At 41.5% G+C, this 21,914-nt stretch overlaps 3 protein-coding genes across 4 annotated transcripts in view; all 3 read right to left on the reverse strand.

Moving 5' to 3' along the window:
* The window catches only part of LOC132779267 (uncharacterized), a 48,297-nt gene extending 35,933 nt beyond the window's left edge, over positions 1 to 12,364 (reverse strand). The window contains exon 1 of the mRNA XM_067469531.1: positions 11,848 to 12,364. Coding sequence (XP_067325632.1) covers positions 11,848 to 12,208 — 361 coding nt within the window. The 5' untranslated portion in view covers positions 12,209 to 12,364. The remainder of the gene's footprint in view (positions 1 to 11,847) is intronic.
* Positions 1 to 21,914, reverse strand: part of LOC132779354 (NACHT, LRR and PYD domains-containing protein 1b allele 2-like) — a 214,964-nt gene that overhangs the window by 72,915 nt on the left and 120,135 nt on the right. The gene's annotated exons all lie outside the window — the stretch shown is intronic.
* The window catches only part of LOC137097340 (apoptosis-associated speck-like protein containing a CARD), a 73,821-nt gene continuing 66,820 nt past the window's right edge, over positions 14,914 to 21,914 (reverse strand). For both annotated transcript variants that reach the window (XM_067469813.1, XM_067469812.1), the window contains exons 2-3: positions 18,785 to 18,847; positions 14,914 to 18,075 (exon numbers count right to left, since the gene is read on the reverse strand). In XM_067469813.1, the coding sequence (XP_067325914.1) occupies positions 17,789 to 18,075; positions 18,785 to 18,847 (350 nt within the window). In that variant the 3' untranslated portion in view covers positions 14,914 to 17,788. The remainder of the gene's footprint in view (positions 18,076 to 18,784; positions 18,848 to 21,914) is intronic.

Below are 21,914 nucleotides of genomic sequence, written 5' to 3' on the forward strand. Positions count from 1 at the left end.
AGGAGGCTTTGGTAGTGTTCTTTCCAACGTAGTGCAATTGAGTTTTGGTCCTTCAGGAGTTTGGTTCCATCTGATGAGCGGAGAGGCTGTATGCCATGGTTTCTTGGTCCATAGATGACCTTTGTGGCTTTGAAAAATCCCTGAGCATCATGGGTATCTGCCAGGTGTTGGATTTCTTCAGCCTTCTTTGTCCACCAGATGTTCTTGAGTTCTCTTGTCCTTCTTTGGACCTCAGCTTTTGCACTGGCGTAGATCTTTTTCTTAGCAGCACAGTTGATATCTCTCTGCCATGTTTGGAAGGCTTTCCTTTTCTTGTCAATTAGCTGTTGGATCCCGTTGTCATTTTCGTCAAACCAATCTTGATGTTTCTTGGCTTGGTATCCAATAGTTTCTTCGCAGGCTTGGATGATGGAGGTCTTCAGTTTGTTCCAATTTTCCTCAACATTTTCGGGGTGTTCTGTGGGGAGATGGTCCTTGAGTGCTGTTTGGAGATGGGCTCGTCTGGAGGGCTCCTGAAGGGCTTGGGTGTTCATTTTGCGCCTTGTCTTTCTTCCTTGGAGTCTGCACTTGGGAGCAATCTTTTTTTTTTAATAGTTTTTATTGTGCAGATTTTCCATTTACAGATAAAAGCAAAAGCAAAAGAAAAAGAAAGAAAGATGGTAACAATAACAATATCACCCTGTGTCCCACCCATCACCTCCCTCTCTCCTCTCCCCATCATAGTCATCTTCTTTGTTTTAATAAAGTCTTTGAACCCTCCCCCCCCCCCCAATTTGTCTTTTTTGATGAATTATTTAGGTGTTGGGATAAACAGTCCATTTGGATTATATCTAGTGTCTTTATGATCCAGTCTTCTATTGTCGGGGTTTCCTTCTGTTTCCACATTTTGGCCAGCAGTATCCTGGCCGCTGTGCTTATTAGGAAGAATACTTTTTCTTGGTTTTTGTTAAATTTGGGGTATGACAAGCCTAATAGATACATTTCTGGGAGTTGTGTGAAATTTGTTTTTAGAATTTTTTGTGTTGCTAGATGTATTTCTCTCCAATATTTCTTAATTTTTTTACAACCCCACCATTGGTGGTAGTAAGTCCCTATCTCTTTCTGACACTTCCAACACTTATTTGATGCGGTTTTACTAAATTTGGCAATTTTATCCGGGGAGTAATGCCACCTGAAAAACATTTTATACCAGTTTTCTTTCAAATCTGTGGCTACAATGTATTTCAATTTGGTATTCCAGATTTCTTCCCATTGTTTTATAAGTATACTGTGGCCAATATATTTTGCCCACTTTACTTGGCAATCTTTAATTTGTTCCTCTTCAGTTACCCAACCAAGGAGTTGTTTATATATTATCCTAATTAATTTCTTTTCTTTTAGCATGACTATGTCCCAAAAATTTTGTTCCTGGCAAAAGCCTTTTTTTTTCATCCTCTTTAAAACTTTGGTGTAGTTGATGATATTGTAACCATGTGAGCTTAGGATTTAACTGTCTGATCTCCTCTATCGATTTTAGTTTCAATTGTTTCTCTTCTATAACTTTTAGAATTTGTTTATAAGTCAGCCAATTGTCTTTACCTAATTCCCTTTTGTGTTTTGCTTCTGCTGGGGATATCCACATTGGTACTTTGATGAATAATCTTGGCTTATATTTCTCCCAGGTCTTGATTAAAGCGGCTCTTATGTAATTATTATTAAAGTTTTTTTCCACCTTTCTCCTATCATACCAGATATATCTGTGCCAGCCTGATCTGAGGTCAAAACCTTCCAAAGTTAGTAACTTTTGGTTTTTTAGAGTTGACCATTCTTTTATTGCCAATAGGTTACACGCCTCATAATAAACTTTAAGATTTGGGAGGCTGAATCCACAACAAATCTTTAAAGACAAAGCCGGAAGATATATTGGAATTTTAATTGAAATAAAAAATCAAAAAGCACTGGTATGCAATATTTATTGTCCAAATGGGCCCAAATTGAAATTTATGAAGGACTTAAAAAAAGAAATTGATGGGCAAGATTATGATGACTTAATAATGCTGGGTGATTTCAATGGTGTTGTAGATATAAAATTAGACAAAACATATAGTGATTTGGACACATCTAAAGACAAAAGTAAATCCTGCCTACTCCCAAAAAAATTCTTATTGCATCTAGAAGATTTACATTTACTAGATATATGGAGGTATAATAAAAGAAAGGTGGAAAAAATTTCAATAACCACTTTATTAGGGCATCATTAATAAAAACGTGGGAAAAAGACAAATTAAGATTATGCAACAGAACACCATTATGGATATCACCCTTGGAAGCAAGGCATAGAAGAGAACTGGGAGAAAAAATTGGATAACTTATCATCAAATTCTAAAAAGACAGCATGGAAAATATGAAATAAAATCATTAGAAGAAATAAAACAAGTCATGACTAACATCAAACACAAAAAGGACCAAGTACTGAAAGCACAATAATCCCAATTAAACAGCTCAGGGGAAGATCTCAGGGGCTCACATGTCTTTACACTAATGCACAGAGCATGGGAAATAAACATGACGAACTCCAACTTTTAGCACAACACCACAAATATGATATCATAGGCATCACTGAAACCTGGTGGGATGACTCCTATCGCTGGAATGTAGACATTGTCAGAGTCAGAGTGGTTATAGGTATTTCATATGTATGTATGTTTTCAATGTGTTTGTATTAGTATTAGTATTATAATGTATTACAATGTAATAGTATTGGTTTTCAAAGATGGATTCAGCTGTGTGTTAGAATTGTTATTAAGAGGCATAGAGAGAAAGAACCTTGAGACAGAGATAACAGAAATTCCTTTGCCCAGGGAAGAAAAAGGGAGTTACCCAGCTTGAAGAACAGGATGTTTACTTTTGCCTGCTTGTCTTGTACTATGTGTCCATCGCCATCTTTAGTTCTAAGATGTAGTTCTTTGTGTATAGACGTTTTAGTAAAGCTACCTTAGAAGAATGCTGCCTGCGTTTGTTTATTTTGAAACCACACGCTTGCTGTGCCAGACTGGAGAGTCTGACTGCTGACAGACATCGAGGGCTATAACCTCTTTCACAGAAACTGAACAAAGGGGAGAGGCGGCGGAGTAGCCTTATATGTCAAAAACTCTTATGCTGCAGAAGAAATGCATGACAGCAATCCGGGAAACCAGCTTGAAAGCATCTGGATAAGAATCAAGGGAACTGGGACTCAAAAAGATCTTGTTGTAGGAGTCTACTACAGACCTCCAAGCCAGGAGGAAGAACTTGATGAAGTCTTCTGCCAACAGTTGACCAAACAGGCACAGAGAAGAGATGTAGTAGTCATGGGCGATTTCAACTATCCCGATATTTGCTGGAAAACAAACTTGGCCAAGAGTACAAAGTCCAACAAATTCCTCGCTTGCCTTGCAGACAATTTCATGGTCCAGAAGGTAGAAGAGGCAACAAGGGGATTGGCTACTCTTGATCTCATCCTAACAAATGTGGAGGACCTGATCGATGTGGTTGAAGTGGTAGGATCCTTAGGGGCAAGTGACCATGTGCTCCTGCAATTTGAGGTACAAAGAAAGGCCGAAACTAAGACAAGTCAAACCCGCATTTTGGACTTTAGGAGAGCTGATTTCCGAAAAATGAAGGAAACACTGAGCAGCATTCCGTGGACACAGATACTAAAAGACAAGGGAGTTACGGATGGATGGGAGTTTCTCAAGAGTGAAATACTCAAGGCGCAATTGCAAACCGTGTCAACAAAAAGAAAAAATAGGACAAGTGCAAAGAAGCCAGAATGAATGTCCAAAGAACTTCTAACTGTGCTGAGACACAAAAGAGACATGCACAAGAAGTGGAAAAAGGGAGAAATCACCAAAGAAGAATTCAAACAAATAGCCAACAGCTGTAGGGAAAAGGTCCGTAAGGCTAAAGCACAAAACAAGCTCAGACTTGCCAGGGACATTAAAAACAATAAAAAGGGATTCTTTTCTTATGTCAGTAGAAAAAGGAAAAACAAAGAGGCGATAGGGCCTCTTCGAGGAGAAGATGGGGCAATGCTGACAGGGGATAGGGAAAAGGCAGAACTACTAAATACCTTCTTTGCCTCGGTCTTCTCACAAAAAGAAAGTCATCTTCAACCTCAGCAAGACGGAGTGGATGAGGGATTGGAGGACATCCAACTCCAAATTGGGAAACAAGTCGTACAGGAATACCTGGCTGCTCTAAATGAATTCAAGTCCCCAGGGCCAGATCAACTACACCCAAGAGTATTGAAGGAACTAGCGGAAGTCATTTCGGAACCATTGGCAACCATCTTTGAGAGTTCTTGGAGAGCAGGAGAAGTTCCAGCAGATTGGAGTAGGGCCAATGTGGTCCCAATCTTCAAGAAGGGAAAAAAGGATGACCCAAACAACTACTGTCCGGTCAGCCTCACGTCAATACCAGGCAAGATTCTGGAAAAGATTGTTAAGGAAGTGGTCTGCAAACACTTAGAAACAAATGCGATCATTGCTAATAGTCAACATGGATTTATCAAAAACAAGTCATGCCAGACTAATCTGATCTCTTTTTTCGATAGAGTTACAAGCTGGGTAGATGCGGGGAATGCCGTGGATGTAGCGTACCTGGATTTCAGTAAGGCCTTCGACAAGGTCCCCCATGACCTTCTGGCAAGGAAACTAGTCCAATGTGGTCTAGGCAAAACTACGGTGAGGTGGATCTGTAATTGGTTAAATGGACGAACCCAGAGGGTGCTCACCAATGCTTCCTCTTCATCCTGGAAAGAAGTGACAAGTGGAGTGCCGCAGGGTTCCGTCCTGGGGCCCGGTCCTGTTCAACATCTTTATTAATGACTTAGATGAAGGGCTAGAAGGCAGGATCATCAAGTTTGCAGACGACACCAAATTGGGAGGGATAGCCAATACTCCAGAGGACAGGAGCAGGATTCAAAACGATCTTGACAGATTAGAGAGATGATTGGCCAAAACTAACAAAATGAAGTTCAACAGTGACAAATGCAAGATACTCCACTTAGGCAGGAAAAATGAAATGCAAAGATACAGAATGGGGGATGATGCCTGGCTCGAGAGCAGTACGTGTGAAAAAGATCTTGGAGACCTCGTGGACAACAAGTTAAACATGAGCCAACAATGTGATGTGGCGGCAAAAAAAGCCAATGGGATTTTGGCCTGCATCAATAGGAGCATAGTGTCTAGATCTAGGGAAGTAATGCTACCCCTCTATTCTGCTTTGGTTAGACCACATCTAGAATATTGTGTCCAGTTCTGGGCACCACAATTCAAGAGAGATATTGACAAGCTGGAATGTGTCCAGAGGAGAGCGACTAAAATGATAAAAGGTCTGGAGAACAAGCCCTATGAGGAGCGGCTTAAGGAGCTGGGCATGTTTAGCCTGAAGAAGAGAAGGCTGAGAGGGGATATGATAGCCATGTATAAATATGTGAGAGGAAGCCACAGGGAGGAGGGAGCAAGCTTGTTTTCTGCTTCTCTGGAGACTAGGACGCGGAACAATGGCTTCAAACTACAAGAGAGGAGATTCCATCTGAACATGAGGAAGAACTTCCTGACTGTGAGAGCTGTTCAGCAGTGGAACTTTCTGCCCCAGAGTGTGGTGGAGGCTCCTTCTTTGGAAGCTTTTAAACAGAGGCTGGATGGCCATCTGTCAGGGGTGATTTGAATGCAATATTCCTGCTTCTTGGCAGAATGGGGTTGGACTGGACGGCCCATGAGGTCTCTTCCAACTCTTTGATTCTATGATTCTATGATCACATGGTTGCAATACTATCAAATTCATCAAGGATTTAAGGAAGATGAGAAAAACGGCTTTAGCAAGGACAAAGGCATATGGGATATGATCTTATCACGAAACAAAAAACTAATAAAGATTCTGTATCAGCAACTATTAGGCTGGTACACAGAAGAAGAACAAATAAAAGAATGCCAAATCAAATGGGCCAAGGACATAAAACACAACATTCTATTACATCAGTGGGAGAAAATTTGGAATATCAAATTAAAATACACAATAGCCAGTGATTTGCGGGAGAACTGGTACAAAATGTTCTTTCGATGGTATTATACGCCAGAAAAGTTGGCTAAAATTAATAAAAATCTATCAAGCAGCTGTTGGAAGTGTGGAAGAGAAAAGGGAACTTTCTTCCACCTATGGTAGACCTGTAAAAAAATAAAAACATATTGGAAAAAAGTTCATCAAGCAGCACAAAAAATACTCAAAATTAACTTTCTCCAAAAACCAGAAACATATCTACTCAGCATATCTCCACAGAAGCTGGATGGAAATCAGGATAGAATCTTGTTCTTATTAAGTACGGCAGCGAGGATATTATTGGCCAAGTCTTGGAAACGGAGGGAGATACCAAGCATAGAAGACTGGATTGTAAAGCTATTTGATATTATCCAAATGGAAGAACTATCTCAAAGACTAAAAGGAACAAACAAAAGGACTGACTGGTCAGGACTCAAAGACTTCATTGTAAAAAGAGGATTTCCAGTATTGATAGATCTGACCAGCATATAAAGAAGGCTAGCAACAGAAATGAAGCCGGGAAAAGAACTGAGAAACAACTGAAATATGAATACAAGAAGAGGGAACAGCTCTCTTTCTTCTTTACGATATGCTCAGAAGACGCTGGGAAGTCAAACCACGGGCACGAAGGGATTGAGGGTGGAGGGATAAGACTGTCACTTCAGGGGCTTGTTTAATGATTTAGTCTCTGTGGTTCCCCCCCCCCCCTTTTTTCCTCTTTTTTCTCCTCCGTTTATCTACACGTATCTACCAACCTATATTTTCAATCTGCTTCTATCTTCTTCTAAATATTCACCCTCTTTCGCTGTAACATTCCAAAAACTTTAATAAAAATTATTTGACAAAAAAAAGATTTGGGAGGCCCAATCCTCCCCCCCCCCTTTTTTCCATCTCGTAGTTATTTCTTAACAAGTTTATATTGTTTGGGGTTATAATCACCCCCAAATATTTTACTTTATTTTCGATTTTTAGACCAGATTTCTCTTGGAGTAATTCTTTGGATTTTCTGTCCATATTTTTAACTAGCATCTTAGTTTTTTGTTTGTTAAGTTTAAAGCCGGCTAAATTTCCAAATATTTCTATTTTTCTTATCCAATCATTTATGCTTGCTAAGGGGTCTTCGACAATGCACACCACGTCGTCCGCATACACTTTGAGTTTATAATGTTGTTTTCGTATTTTAATTCCTTGTAATTTGGGATCATCATTTATGTTTTTTATCATTGTGTCCATTACTAATATAAATAATAGCGGCGATAGGGGGCAGCCTTGACGTGTTCCCTGACTGATTTGTATTAATGTATTTGATTCCTGTCCGTTTATGGTTAGGGTGGCTTCCTGTCTGTTATAGATTGCTTCTACCGCATTCCTAAACTTGTATCCGATGTCTATTTCTCTGAGTAGTAATTTTAGGAAGTCCCAGTTTATTTTATCAAACGCTTTTTCCGCATCGATAAATAATAGGGCAAGCTGTTTTTCGTTATGGTTTTCATAGTATTCAATTGTATCTATGAGCATCCGGGTATTGTCTTTTAATTGTCGGTTAGGCAGAAAACCCGTTTGATCTTCTGTAATCCAATTCTTGGATCTGTGCCAAATGTGTCAGCATTATATTTGCCTTTTCCCAGGATTTGGGGGTTGTTTTATTTTCCAGTATATTGTTTAGTATCTGTAATAGCAGGGGGCTTAATTCATTCCTAATTTTTTTGTAGAAAATGGCGGTGTAGCCGTCTGGACCTGGTGCTTTGTTATTTTTCATTTTTTTGAATTGCTATGTCTATTTCTGCTGTTGTGATAGGACCGTTTACTAATTCTCTTTGTTTGTCTGATAGTCTTGGTAACTTTGATTGGCCGAGATATTCCGTAATATCATCTCTTGATATATTATTTGCTTTATAGAGTTCCTTGTAAAATTTTGTGAATTTGTTTATGATCTCATTGCCCTCAGTATAAATTTTCCCTTCTGACTGTATATTTGTTATTAGTTGTCTTTGTTTGCGTTCTTTTAATTTTTTCACCAACCATTTGCCAACCTTATCGGCGTTCTGAAAGTAATTTACTTTCATATATTTCATTTGTTTATCTAATTTCTCAGTCTCTAGGAGCGTCAGTTTTTTTTTTAGTATCTCTAGATTTAGTCTTGTTTTTTGGTCATTAGGGGTTTTTTTTAGCAGTTGTTTGCCCTTCCCTATTTCTTCCCAAATTTTTTTTGATTTGTTTCTCTGATTGCTTTTCTAATGGATTCTTGTTGCATCAGGTAGCCTCTCATTACGGCCTTCATGGCCTCCCACTGCGTGATTTTAGATGTTTCATTACCTTCATTTATTTGTAAGTATTCTATTAAAAGTTTTCTATTTCTTTCTATATCTTTATCTGCTGTTAACAAATGATCTTTTAACCTCCATCTGAAGGAGGTTTCTCTTCCCCTAATTATTATTTCCAAGGCACAGTGGTCGGAATGAATTCTGGCTATTGTTTGGATGTTTTTTACCCTTAAGCTTAAAGATTTAGTGGACCAAGCCATATCTATACGGGACCATGTTTTATGCCTTCCCGAGTAGTAGGTGTAATCTATCTCCGGGCCTTTAATATGTCTCCACATGCCTACCAGGTTTAGGTCTTCCAAATGTGTCAGGAATTTTTTTGGTAATTGGCTAGATTTGTTCCCGTCTAAGGTTTTTCTCCCTTTTTGATGTGATTTGTCTAATTTTAAATCCACTACCCCATTGAAGTCCCCTACCAACAAGAGATCATCATATTTCTGATTTTCTAACATTCTTTTTAATTCTTTCATAAATTTTAATTTAAGGCCATTGGGGAAATAAGCCTCCCAAGCTTCTGTGGCTTGGGAGCAATCTTGATAGCCACCATGGATCGGATTAGCCTGTGGTCGGTCCAGCAGTCGTCAGCACCTGTCATGGCTCTTGTGAGGAGCACGTCACGGTGGTCTCTGGCACATGTGATTACATAGTCTAAGAGGTGCCAATGCTTTGACCGGGGGTGCTTCCATGATGTCTTGAACTTGTTTTTCTGGCGGAAGAGCGTGTTGGTGATGACAAGGTTGTGTTCCGCACATTTGGTGAGAAGCAGGATGCCATTCGAGTTGCTGTTTCCAACCCCGTCTTTTCCGATGGTCCCTGGCCACAGGTCGAAGTCTCGCCCGACTCTTGCATTGAAGTCCCCCAGGAGGATGATTTTGTCCTCCTTAGGTATCCCCGATAGGACGGTGTCCAGCTGACAGTAGAATTTCTCCTTGATGTCTTCATCAGCATCTAGTGCATAGGCACTTATCATGGTTGCCTGTTGGTTTTTGGCAAGATCAATTCAGAGGGTTGAGAGTCGTTCGTTGATGCCAGTGGGTGCTTCGGACAGATGTTTCACCAGATCATTTCTTATAGCAATGCCAACTCCGTGCGTTCTTTGGTCTTCTTCAGGCAGTCCCTTCCAGAAGAAGGTGTAGCCCCCTTTTTCTTCCTTCAGCTGTCCCTCTCCTGCTCTCCTGCTCTTGAAGGGCTGCTATGTCGATGTTAAAGCATCCCAGTTCCCTTGCAATGATGGGGAATAGCACAATGCAATAATATATGCAATGAGTACTGAAGGACCTTAGACTACGACTTTTTGATGGCATGATTTTAATATTGAATGTAATTGTTAAATGTTTTATATGTATTAATTTTAATTCAATTGATTTTAAGCTTAATGTTTGTATGTGTTTAAGCCATTGAATATGTATGTAAGCCGCCTTGAGTTCCCCTTGGGGTGGAGAAAGGTGGGGTAATAAGGTAAATAAATAAATGAATAAATGAAAAAATATAGTCAGCCCTTTGTATCCACAGATTCTCAGTCCATGAATTCAATGACCCTTTGCTGGCAACTGCAACTGTTGGGTTTCATCCCTGACTGCACAAGTCTCTAGCTCTCAATGAATAGTTAGCCTAGGTAGACTGAGGGATTCCTCCCCAATTTCCTTTAACTAGTTTGTTTTAAGAAGGGGTTAAGAAGGGGGGTTGTCTTACTGATCTTTGCATGGCACTGCCTCCTCCCCTTTTGAATACCTAGGAATGCAATCCCTTTAGGGAAACATAACATCCTCTTTTAAAGGTATTTTATTGCCCTGGGCTGGCCATGTGGCCTGTCTCCATTTACATGTAGTAGATATAGTTACTTTTATTATTTTTTCCCTTTTTCTTTTTCCTTCGAAGATAGCTCAGTGAAGCTAGTTAGCTCCAAGAACCTTTCCTATCTAGAATGGATTTCTTTTATCTTTAATTATTATTATTTTTTTCATCCTATGAGTTGTGGATCTGCAATCCTGTTCCATCCTGTTGAATGGAAGTCAATCCTTGCTCACTACACGTAAGTTTCTGCTGCTTATGTACTATGCATCCTGCACTCTGCTATATTTTTGGTGGAATCACCCCCAGAGAGGGTCATTTTTGAGCCTAACAGCTCCTGATTCCCAACAGCAACCAAAGCCAAAACCAAGGTCACAACAACATCTGTTATAGAACTCCAGTATGCTGATGATAACATAGTCTGTGCACATTCATAAGCCACTCTAAACACTTTTGCAGAAGCATACAAGAAGCTCAGCCTGTCAATTCAGCATTGAGAAAACCAAAGTGCTCTTCCAGCAGTCATCAGCCAATCCCTCTCCAGTGCCAGAAATACAGCTTAATGGTGTAACATTAGAAAATCTTGACCATTTCTGCTACCTTGGCAGCCACCTCTCCACAAAAGTCAAGGTTGACACTGAAATACAACACCGCCTGAGCTCTGCGAGTGCAGCATTCTTCCAAATGAAGCAGAGAGTGTTTGAGGACCAGGACATCAGTAGGGAGACCAAGGTGCTTGTTTATAAAACTATTGTCCTCCCAACCCTGCTATACACCTGGGAGAAGTGGGCTGCCTACACATGTCCCACTCAACTCCTAGACCATTGCCTCCAAAAATTCCTGCAAATCTCTTGGGAAGACAGGAGGACAAATGTCAGCATGCTGGAAGAAGCAAAGATCACCAGCATTGAAGTGATGGTCCTCTGCCATCAACTCAACTGGACCGGCCACGTTGTCCGGAGGCCTGACCACTGTCTCCCAAAGCAGTTACTATTCTCTGAACTCAAGAATGGGAAACATAATGTTGGTGGACAGGAGAAAAGATTTAAAGATGGGCTTAAAGCCAACCTTTAAAAAAATGTGGCATAGACACAGAGAATTGGGAAGCCCTGGCCTTTGGACACGCTAACTGGAGGTCAGCTGTGACCAGCAGTGCTGCAGAATTCGAAGAGGCACGAATGGAGAGTGAAAGGGAGAAGCATGCCACGAGGAAGCTGCGTCAGGACAACCCTGACCAGGACTACCTTCCACCTGGAAACCGATGTCCTCACTGCAGGAGAACATGCGGATCAAGAATAGGGCTCCACAGCCACCTAGGATCCACCACCAAGACACTGGACTTGGAGGACTATCATCCTCGGGCTACAAGGGATCGCCTAAGTAAGTAAGGAAAGCAGGCAACTATAATAAAGTTGCTGTGGCCCTCCATGAGAAGGAGTTGGACAGCCCTTTGCTACACTGTAGAATCCATACAGTTGGAAGCCACTTTAAGTGCCATGTGCCCCAGCTAGGCAATCCTGGGATGTGTGGTTTGGTGAGGCACCAGCTTTTTTGGCAGAGAACCCTAAAGACCTGGGAAGACTACAACTCCCAAAGTGAGAGTAACGAAGCCCCCCTTCTCCGCCTTGGAAGGTCCGATGTGACTCCACACACCCCTCCCCTCCCTGCTCACCCATCTCTGTGCTTTTCCGGAGCTTCTCCGCTTGGTCCTTGCAGCCGATCTTCTCCAGCAGCCGGATCGCCAGATCTGTAGAGGCGTCTCCGGGGCGGAAGTGGAGCAGGATTTCGGCCAGGTGCGGGGCACGCGCCTTCCACAGCACCATGCTGGGGACTCGGTGGGCGCCCACGGAGTGCTGGAGCTCCCGCCCGAATTGCCAGAGCTCGCTCTCCCTCAAGTCGGCCAAGGCGTCCATCAGCAGGCCGCGGCGTCCCCCGACCCGGGGTTTGATGCTTTCGCTGTGGACAAAGTCGGGCTCCCATTCCCTCCTGTGGTCCGAAGGGCCCGGCTGGGGGTCGCCAGGGGTCTTGGCCATCGTCCTGAGGGGCCTTCAGGGGATCGCCTCCTCCTCCTCTTCCTCCTCCGCACAAGCGCCTCGCCCGGGGGAAAGCGCCCAGTGGGGGAAAGAGCCAAAGGGCGTGCCAGAGATCTTGGTTTCACATTTCCGTGAATGCTGTTCCCGAGGGCAGGGCAGGGCAGGGCAGGGCGGACGTGGCCTCAGGCGGCAACGAAACCACCCCGTCGCCGCCTGCCACCCTCCTTCCACCCGCAGCACCTTTGAACCTTGAAGGCGGTTCTCTCTCTCCTCGGGAGGGAAGCCAAGGAAGCGCGCATCTTCTCTACTGAAGGATGAAGGCTCCTTGAGCTCACTTTTCACGGACTCAGCTTTTGCAAGACCCACCTCACACTTGAGCAGTGATCCTCAACCTTCCTAATGCCGCGACCCCTTCATACAGTTCCTCATGTTGTGTTGACTCCCAACCATAACATTATTTTCATTGTTACTTCATAACTGTCATTTTGCTACTGTTATGAATCGTAATGTAAATATCTGATATGCAGGATGAATTTTCATTCACTGGACCACATTTGGCACCAATAAACTCTACGCCAGTGTTTCTCAGCCTTCCTAATGCTGTGACCCCTTCATACAGTTCCTCATGTTGTGGTGATCCCCAACCATAACATTATTTTCGTTGCTACTTCATAACTGTAATTTTGCTACTGATATGAATGTCATGTAAAAACCTTATATGCAGGATGTATTTTCATGCACTGGCCCAAATTTGGCGCAAATCTCCAATACACCCAAATTTCTTTGTAGTTGCTGGGATTTATAGTTCACCTACAATCAAAGAGCATCCTGAACTCCACCAATGATGGAATTGAACCAAACTTGGGACACAGAACTCCCGTGACCAACAGAAAATACCGGGAGGGTTTGGTAAACATTGACTTTGAGTTCACCTACATCCAGAGAGCACTGTAGACTCAAACAATGGTGGAACTGGACCAAACTTGGCACAAATACTCAATCTGCCCAAATGTGAGCACTGGTGGAGTTTGGGGAAAATGGACTTTGATATTCGGCAGTTGTAATTGCTGGGATTTATAGTTCACCTCCAATCAAAGAGCATTCTGAACCCCACCAATGAGATAATTGGGCCAAACCTTCCACACAGAACCCCCATGACAAACAGAAAGTACTGTGTTTTCTGACACCCCCTCATGACCCCCCCAGGGGTCCCGACTCCCAGGTTGTGAAACTGGTGGAGTCCAGGGATTGATTTTGTTATTTGAGAGTTGTAGTTGCTGGAATTTATAATTCACCTCCAATCAAAGAGCATTCTGAACCCCACCAATGAGATAATTGGCCCAAACTTCCTACACAGAACCCCCATGACAAACAGAAAATACTGTGTTTTCTGATGGTCTTTGGCAACCCCCTCTGACACCCCCTCATGACCCCCCCCCAGGGGTCCCGACCCCCAGGTTGTGAAACTGGTGGAGTCCATGGATTGATTTTGTCATTTGAGAGTTGTAGTTGCTGGGATTTATAATTCACCTCCAATCAAAGACCATTCTGAACTCCACCAACAATGGAATTGAACCAAACTTGGCATACAGAACTTCTATGACCAAGAGAAAATGGTATGGATGGTTTGGTGGGCATTGAGCTTGAGTTTTGGAATTACAGTTCACCCACATCCAGAGAGCACTGTGGACTCAAACAATTATGGATCTGGACCAAACTTGGCATGGATAATCAGTATGCCCAAATGTGGACACTGGTGGAGTTTGGGGAAAATAGACCTTGACATTTGGGGGTTGTAGTTGCTGGGATTTATAGTTCACCTACAATCAGAGAACATTCTGAACCCTACCAATGATAGAATTGGACCAAACTTCCCACACAGAACCCTCATAACCAACAGAAAATACTGTGTTTTCTGATGGTCTTTGCCAACCCTTCTGACACCTCCTTGCGACCCCCCCCCCCCCCCCCCCCGCAGGAGTCCCAACCCCCAGGTTGAGAAATGCTGCACTAGAGAATGAATCCATGTTAAACCTGGTTGCTGCCTCCTGTAGAATTCTGTGGTTTGTAGTTTAGAGAAGAGCCTTTAACAGCCTCAGAATTCTGCAGGAGGCGGAAACTAGATGTAAAGTGGATTTATTCTCTAGTGTGACAAAGTAGCAAGAGCTACAGCAGCATTTCTTAACCTGGGAGTTGGGAGCCCGGGGGGGGGGGGGGGGATTGTGAAAGGGTTTCAGAGAGGTTGCAAAAGACCACCAGAAAACATATATTTCTGATGGTCTTAGAAACCCCTTTGGCAGAGAAGGCTGAAGATCTCTCCTCCTGGCATTCTCTTCCTATTTGGAAACAGATGGCGAATCCTCCCATCAAAATCCCTCCTTTCTGTGATTGGCTGGCCTCTCAGCCTCCCTCTCAGCCAAGGGGAGGGCTGTTTCTGAGACTGCAATCAGGAAGGGGAGAGCAGGTGTGCTCTGCGCATAGCAGTGTGGTGTGCATGTGCAGCCGAGGGAGAGCGTGCAAGGCTGGAGGGAGGCTCGTGCTAGCGAGTCCCTTCAAAGCATGGGTGTTCTGTGTGCAGGGCCGGCCCGAGGTAATTTTCAAGTGTAAGCAAACAGTATTTTGCCACCCCCCCCCCCAAACTAATCACTGAAAAATATAAGGTAGGAGGTAGAGATGAATAAAAGAATTACCTTAAAAACCAAAAGTTTACTTACAGCATTATGTTTATATAGTTACATTACATAGAATTAACACAAATTAACATTTTTTAAAGAATGCAAATATTTTATTAAACTTAGCAATGATTTTAAGTTTTTGTTGTTATTTTTGGTCTACAAGTACTACACAAAGGTTTCCTGGCCATGCTGTCTCTTCAGAATATTTTTCAGACTTCGGGCTTGCTAATAACAGAACTCAATTCCATGCTTGTTTAGTTTGTCAATTAGTTTTGTTTTGGAGAATGCAGCCCGAGGAGAATAGACACCTCCTTTTTAAGGAAGCAAACTCATGTCCTTCAGAAGTGCCACGCCAGCCTGGACCATTGCAATGGGTGTGGCAACATAGGCTTTTCTGGCTTTCAATTCTGAAAACTCGTGTACTAGTACATCTGTTTCCATTTCACACAACAAGTCATTTTCAATGGCCACTCAAGAACTCTTGACTCAAAGTTTATCTTAAGTATGTTTTATAAGTTTTAATTTTGAAAAACTCCACGGATACTGGAAGTGTTATCAGAATTCTCAATGCAATATGTAACAAAATTTGAAAAAAAATGTTCTGGGTTTAAAGTGTTCCTATTTAACTGTGTGGTACTTACTTTGAAAGTAGTTGTTATATTCCAGAAACTGCCACAAATTATGTTGAATTGGTTGAGACTCTATGAGATATTCATTGAACAGCTAGAGCAAAATATGCTGCAGGGTGTCCCGCAAAAACAGTTTTTTGCAGTTTAATAAACTTTCCCCATGTTTTTTTGATAACCAATTAAGAAATGACATTTATAACCCAGGAAAAATAGTGTTATACTGTGTTATATGTTCCTGCATGATAGGGGTAGGGCTGGATGGCCCTTGGTATCTCTTCTGGCTCTATCATTCTATGAAGCTCTCTTAGCCAATGGTCTGGGAAGTGACCTCCTGGGACCACTAGCCCTTGGCCAGATTTCAAGGGAGTTCAACTCATGCACCAGTCTCTCCCTTCACAACAATGATGATATATTCCAGTTCAAAGCAGAAAATGTAGGATTTTATTCCGCTGTGTGGAAGAGGCCTGAGATTATGTAATTTCAGGTATAGGTACCTGAGTATGTCTGCCTTCCTTTTGCCCTCTCCCTATCCTTTTCCTCATAGGTATTCTCTACACAGCACAATAAAAACGTCTAGGTTTTTAGGCCTCTCCTTAGGGATCAGATTTAGGAAATTGTATTGGATGGACTGTTTTAGCTCTAGTTTCTTAGATATAGTTATCATGGTTTTCTATGGGCAAAGCAGAGTGAAGAGTGATATATGTCATATGCCAATTTAGCTCTGAATGTAAAAGAATATGAAAGAACTTTCATAGCATACAGCCAGGGCTGTATGCTATGAAATCAGGGGAGTTGTAGTTTGTTGAGGGTCTGGGACTATTTTGCTCTTGTAAAACTACAACTCCCACGATTCCCTAACACGGAGCCCTGACAGTTAAAGTAATGTTATATTGCATTAATTCTACAGTAATGATTCTCCCCGTCATCTACAAAGAGGGAGCTCTTGCAAAGAAGTGTCTCCCAAATAAAGAAGTGGGAATAAAGGCCCCTTCTACACTGTCATATAAAATCCAGATTATCTGCTTTGAACTGGATTATATGGCAGTGTAGAAGGGACCAAAGAGTAAATTCAAGCTTCAGTTACATCAGGAGAATTCTTTGGGACTTTCTTTCCTGGGCTTTCCTCTCATTTATTAAAGGGAGGTAGCATTTTAAGAAGGCCCTTTCTATAATAACTGTATTGGAGCAAGGCAATAAGAGATTATTTAATGACAACCCGGACTGGCTCTGGAATATGACCTGGATTATGTGATTTTTAATTGTTTTAATGTTAATGTTTTAATTGGTTGGTTAATTGTTGATGTATGTATACATGCGTCATTGAATTGTTGCCTTTGTAAGGCCGCCTTGAGTCCCCTTGGGGGACGGGATACAAGTATGGTAAATAAATAAATACATATTGTATGAGTCTATATTTAGAGGAGGCTGAAGAGAGAAACAGCACAGTGGTTTGCCTATTGGACTCCATGTGGCTCTACACTGCTGAATGAATACAATGGCTCAACGCAATGGAATCCTGGGAGTTGCAGTTTGGTCAGGCTCCTGTACTCTTTGGCAGGGAAGGCGAAAGACCTTGTAAAACCACAACCCCATGTCACACTCTCTCAGCCTCTGATGGAGGCAAAGATCAACTCCTTTCCCAAAAAACTTGGCTAAGAAAGTGATGGGTTGGGTTGGCCTTCCGGTCAATGGGAAGTAACCTGAAAGCACATTATCACAAACAACCTGGTGGGTGGGTTGTTGTGACCTTTCTGGGCTATATGACCATGTTCCAGAAGCATTCTCTCCTGATGTTTTGCCCAAATCTATGGCAGGCATTCTCAGAAGTTATGAGGTATGTTAGAAATTAGGCAAGTGAAGTTTATATATCTTTATATGTCCAGGGTGGGAGAAAGAACTCTTGTCTGTTTGAGGTAGGTGTTAATGTTTCAATTGGCCACCTTGATTAGCATTTAATGGCCTAGCAGTTTGAAAGTGGCTTCTAACTGCCTGGGGGAATCTTTTGTTGGGAGGTGATTAGCTGGCCCCGATTGTTTCTTGCCTGGAAACAAGTGTTCTTTATTTACTGTGATGATTTTAGAGGTTTTTTTTTTTTAATTTATGGGGGATAGTGCCTTGTCTGCTTTGTGGTTTCATCGCCTTTCAGGGTCATCAAGGAGAAGACAGTCACTGCTGCTTTGTAAGATTTGCAGGATTTGGGACTGGTGTCAAATATATTTAAGAACAAGAGCAGAGAAGTCACACTGTACAGGTGTATGTCTTCTGGCATCATTTCATCATCTCTTGCCATCTTCAAGGTCCTCAATAAGATACTTCTGCTTGACCTTCAATGCCTCATAAAGACGATCCTTGCAAAAGCGGTTCCAGCTTGGCAGGAGCATGTAGAGCTCCCGCATTTTATCCTGGGAGGTCTTCATGAAGAGGATTTTTTGGTATTGCTCATTATCCAGGACAGCCCCATAAAGCATATCCAAGACTCCCTCTACATGGGTGGTCCGCCTTATCAGCTCCTCTCGGTGCCGCTCAATGAAGTGCATCCCTGGTGCATCAGGCAGATGTTCCTCTGCACGAAGGGAGGGAAAGAAAGAATGCATAAAAATTAATCACATATAATGCTGTGACATCTTAGAGCTAGGGAAAAGGTAAAGTGACCACTTGTTGGATACTTAGTAGGGCTGGGCGGTTTCGTTTCGTTAATTCGTAATTCATTAAAAATTCGTTAATTTTTTTTGTTAACGAAGCGATAACGAACCATTCTGGAGCAACCTAAAAACGAAACGAATTTTTCAATTCGTTTCGTAAATGCTTCGTATTTCGTTATGTATTCATTTCGTTATTGGTTTGAGGTCGTTTCGTTATTATTTCCGCATGTCTGGGGCAAGTTTTATAGTTGTTTTTTGTTTAATTAGTGAAAAAAAATTATAATATCACACCAACAGTCAACAACAGAGGGAGAGGGAAGCTTCAGAAGTTTTTTTAGCGTATTGCGCGATCGCGGCCGCCATTAACGAATCGATTCGTTATTGTTTCGTTATTGTTTTGTAATTTTTTTACCATTTACGAAATTTCGTAAATATCGAACTTTTTTTAAGGAAAATTTCGGAATTCTTTTAAATATCGAAACGCAAACCCCCCCCCAAAAAACGAATCGATTTTAGAAACAAATTTTTCCGTTGTTACCCAGGCCTAATACTTAGCTCTGCCACCAAGCAACTCTGATTTCCAGAAAATTGGAGGGATTAAGAGAGCCTAGAATAGAAAGAGGGACTCACCTTCTGTCTCTGGATTTGCACCAACATCGATTGGTCTGTGGGTTGGCCTGCAAGCAGCAGCACCTGGAAAAGGAAGAAACAGCAACTGTGTGTTTAAACTGCATTAATCAGGGAGTGGAAACAGTGCAGTCGCATGTGACACCAAAGATTATTTTGTATAAAAAAATTGCCTTTAAATGTGCAAACTGTCTCCTACATGTTTATCAGAATCTCTCTATCCTGGATATTTTTAGGCATGGGAGCAGCCCTTTTTCCCCAAAGGAATTTCCATTCCCCCCCCCCCCCTCGGAGGGACATTGCAACTAATACAGCCCTCCCAGGGCTCTTCCACACAGCCCTATATCCCAGAATATCAAGGCAGAAAATTCCACAATATCTGCTTTGAACTGGGTTATCTGAGTCCACACTCAGATAATGTGGGATTTTCTCCCTTGATATTCTGGGATATAGGGCTGTGTGGAAGGCCCCCCAGGTTCCTCAGGGGAATAATCTGACATATATGATTTAAAAAATGACAAGATATGAACCAATTCATCTGGAACAGGTTTAGACAAAGTGTGCTTCCATGGGTTTTTATCAAACTGCAGTTCCCACCAGTCCTAGATGGGGTAGCCAATTGTCATGAAAATAAGATTTATAGCTTGATGGCATTGGACTGATGATTGTCCATCTCTGTTATATTCGTATATAGCCCATGGGCTGTTTTAACATGTAATTAAAACAGCCCACTGTTGGACTCTTATCATTCAGCAAAGTTGACGTTTCATATATTAAGTGACCTATCAATACATGTAAACACTGAAAAGAAAAGAAAACAAATTATTTTAATTAAGATAAGCACTTGGAAACCCTGAATGCTTAATCAACATCATGCAATTAACTTAATCTGGCCCTTCTATACAGCAGATAATGTGGATTTTATATGGCAATATAGATGGGGCTACAATAGTCTACATTGCCATATAATCCAGTTCAAAGCAGACAATGTGGATTTTATATGGCAATATAGATGGGGCCTACACTGCCATATAAAATCCACATTATCTGGATTATATGGCAATGTAGACTCACAGAATCCGGTTCATCTGGATTCTCTGCTTTGATAATATGAATTATACATCAGTGTAGACCCAGCTTTAGTTGCACAGAATTCAGTCTTCACTACCAAACCATCAACAGTTCGATCTACAATTTGCTTTTGATGTATAAAATGTAGATGTTAAAATAAGAAAATGTGTATTTGTGGTCTAGAAAATGAGGACAATGGTCTTCTATTTCACAGGCATCATTTGAGAACTAAAAAGGCTATATTGCAAACTACTATTGGTGGGATACGGAAGAGCAGTCAGCAGAGCTTTAATCCCAGTTGTGGAAGCGCATGGGTTTTAGGTACAGCACCGATTACAAGCGGAATCTGTGGGTTTCAAAGTTATAGTTAGAAAGGAGAATTTAAATAAAAAAGTCAAAATAGATGGAACTGCCCTTTCCTGCTCAAACACACACAAAATTATAGTATGAGGCCCCTTTTACACTGTCCTTATATCCCAGGATCTGATCCCAGATTATATGATTTGAATTGGATGAGTCTCTACTTCCATATAATCTGAAATAAACAAATAATCTTGCGATATAAGGACAGTGTAGAAGGGGCCTGTGATTGCTACAATATCACAGCTATGGTCTTCTGAAACTGCCACCTTTTCCTTCCTCTCCAGTAAGGCACCATTGTGGTGGCCACTGATGTGTCTTGATAGCTAGTAGGGTGGAGAGGAACACAAACCATGATATATATATATATATATATAATATATAATATAACTTTATTTTTATACCCCGCCTCCATCTCCCCGAAGGGACTCGGGGCGGCTTACAAAGGGACAAGCCCAAGGATTACAAGTTATAACAGACTTGGTTGGTCCATTGTAAAATACAATCAATAACAACAGACAATAAAAGATTAAAATCAACTGCCATCATAAAAACAACACCCTGGCTGGCCAACCATTTGAAGCAGGGTTCAGGCTCAAAGTAAGTGCAATGAATCCTTGGTAGAGCTGAGAGAAGGTGCAATAGTCAGGGAGCTGGGCTGCCAGGATAATGCCCTTGGCCATTAAAGTGTCATAAGTAAAGAAAAGAGGCCAACTAAAGTGCAGAAACTTCGAAAAGGTCAGGATAATTATCTAGTGAACCACCTAGTTGAAAGCACAATGGACCAACCAAGTTTTTAATTCCTTGTGAAAAATGGAGAGAGTGGGGGCCTGCCTGGGGAGGGAGTTCCAAAGCCAAGGGACCACCACTGAGAAGGCCCTCTCCCTCGTCCCCACCAACCGCGCCTGAGAAGAATAAAAGAAATGTTTAACAATATTCCTGTGTAAACTCTAGTCTGGCCCTCCAACAGTCTGAAGGACAGTGAACTGGCCCCCTGTTCAAAAAGTTTGAGGACCCCTTTAGAATAGTCAATAAAACAATAATTATTTTATTTAGTTTAAATAACAAAATATATATAATTGTAATATATAACTATATTTAATATAATTAGGTTATGGTTTATTAAATATAGGTATATATTACAATTATATATTTTTTGTTATTTAAACTAAATATTGCGAAATTATGGGTTTTTGTCCTGAGGTGACACACCACCTGAATTATGCTCGGTTTTTTGGCGAATTTTGACACACCACACTCAAAAGGTTGCCCATCACTGACCTAGAATTTTGATCCAAAAATATAGTTTGTATACAGTGAAACAAGAAAAGATTGCAATATCAAGGAATAAAACAAATATATCAAATTTCTACCCAAAACATAGAAGGCTCCCTTCTGTAGAAGAGGAACACACAATGTCAAACCTGAAAGCCAGAGAAGCTGAGAAGGAAGGCAAAGACAGCAGAAAACAGAAGTAAGGATTCACAGAAAGGAGAGGGTTTCCTATTCATCTCATTCCTGACTACAGATTTGTAGAATTGTGTAGACGTGGGAGCCTTGCAGAGGCTAAATGGACAATTAATTTATGTCACATCTGTAACTCCTTTCATTCTGCTAGTTCTTATTGAATGTATGTTGAGTGTATATATAGTATCGCATCTTATTGTCCTTCTGGTTGCTTCTGGGTCTGCACTACACCACT

Source organism: Anolis sagrei, chromosome 6, assembly GCF_037176765.1.
Source record: "Anolis sagrei isolate rAnoSag1 chromosome 6, rAnoSag1.mat, whole genome shotgun sequence".
Lineage (NCBI taxonomy): Eukaryota > Metazoa > Chordata > Lepidosauria > Squamata > Dactyloidae > Anolis > Anolis sagrei.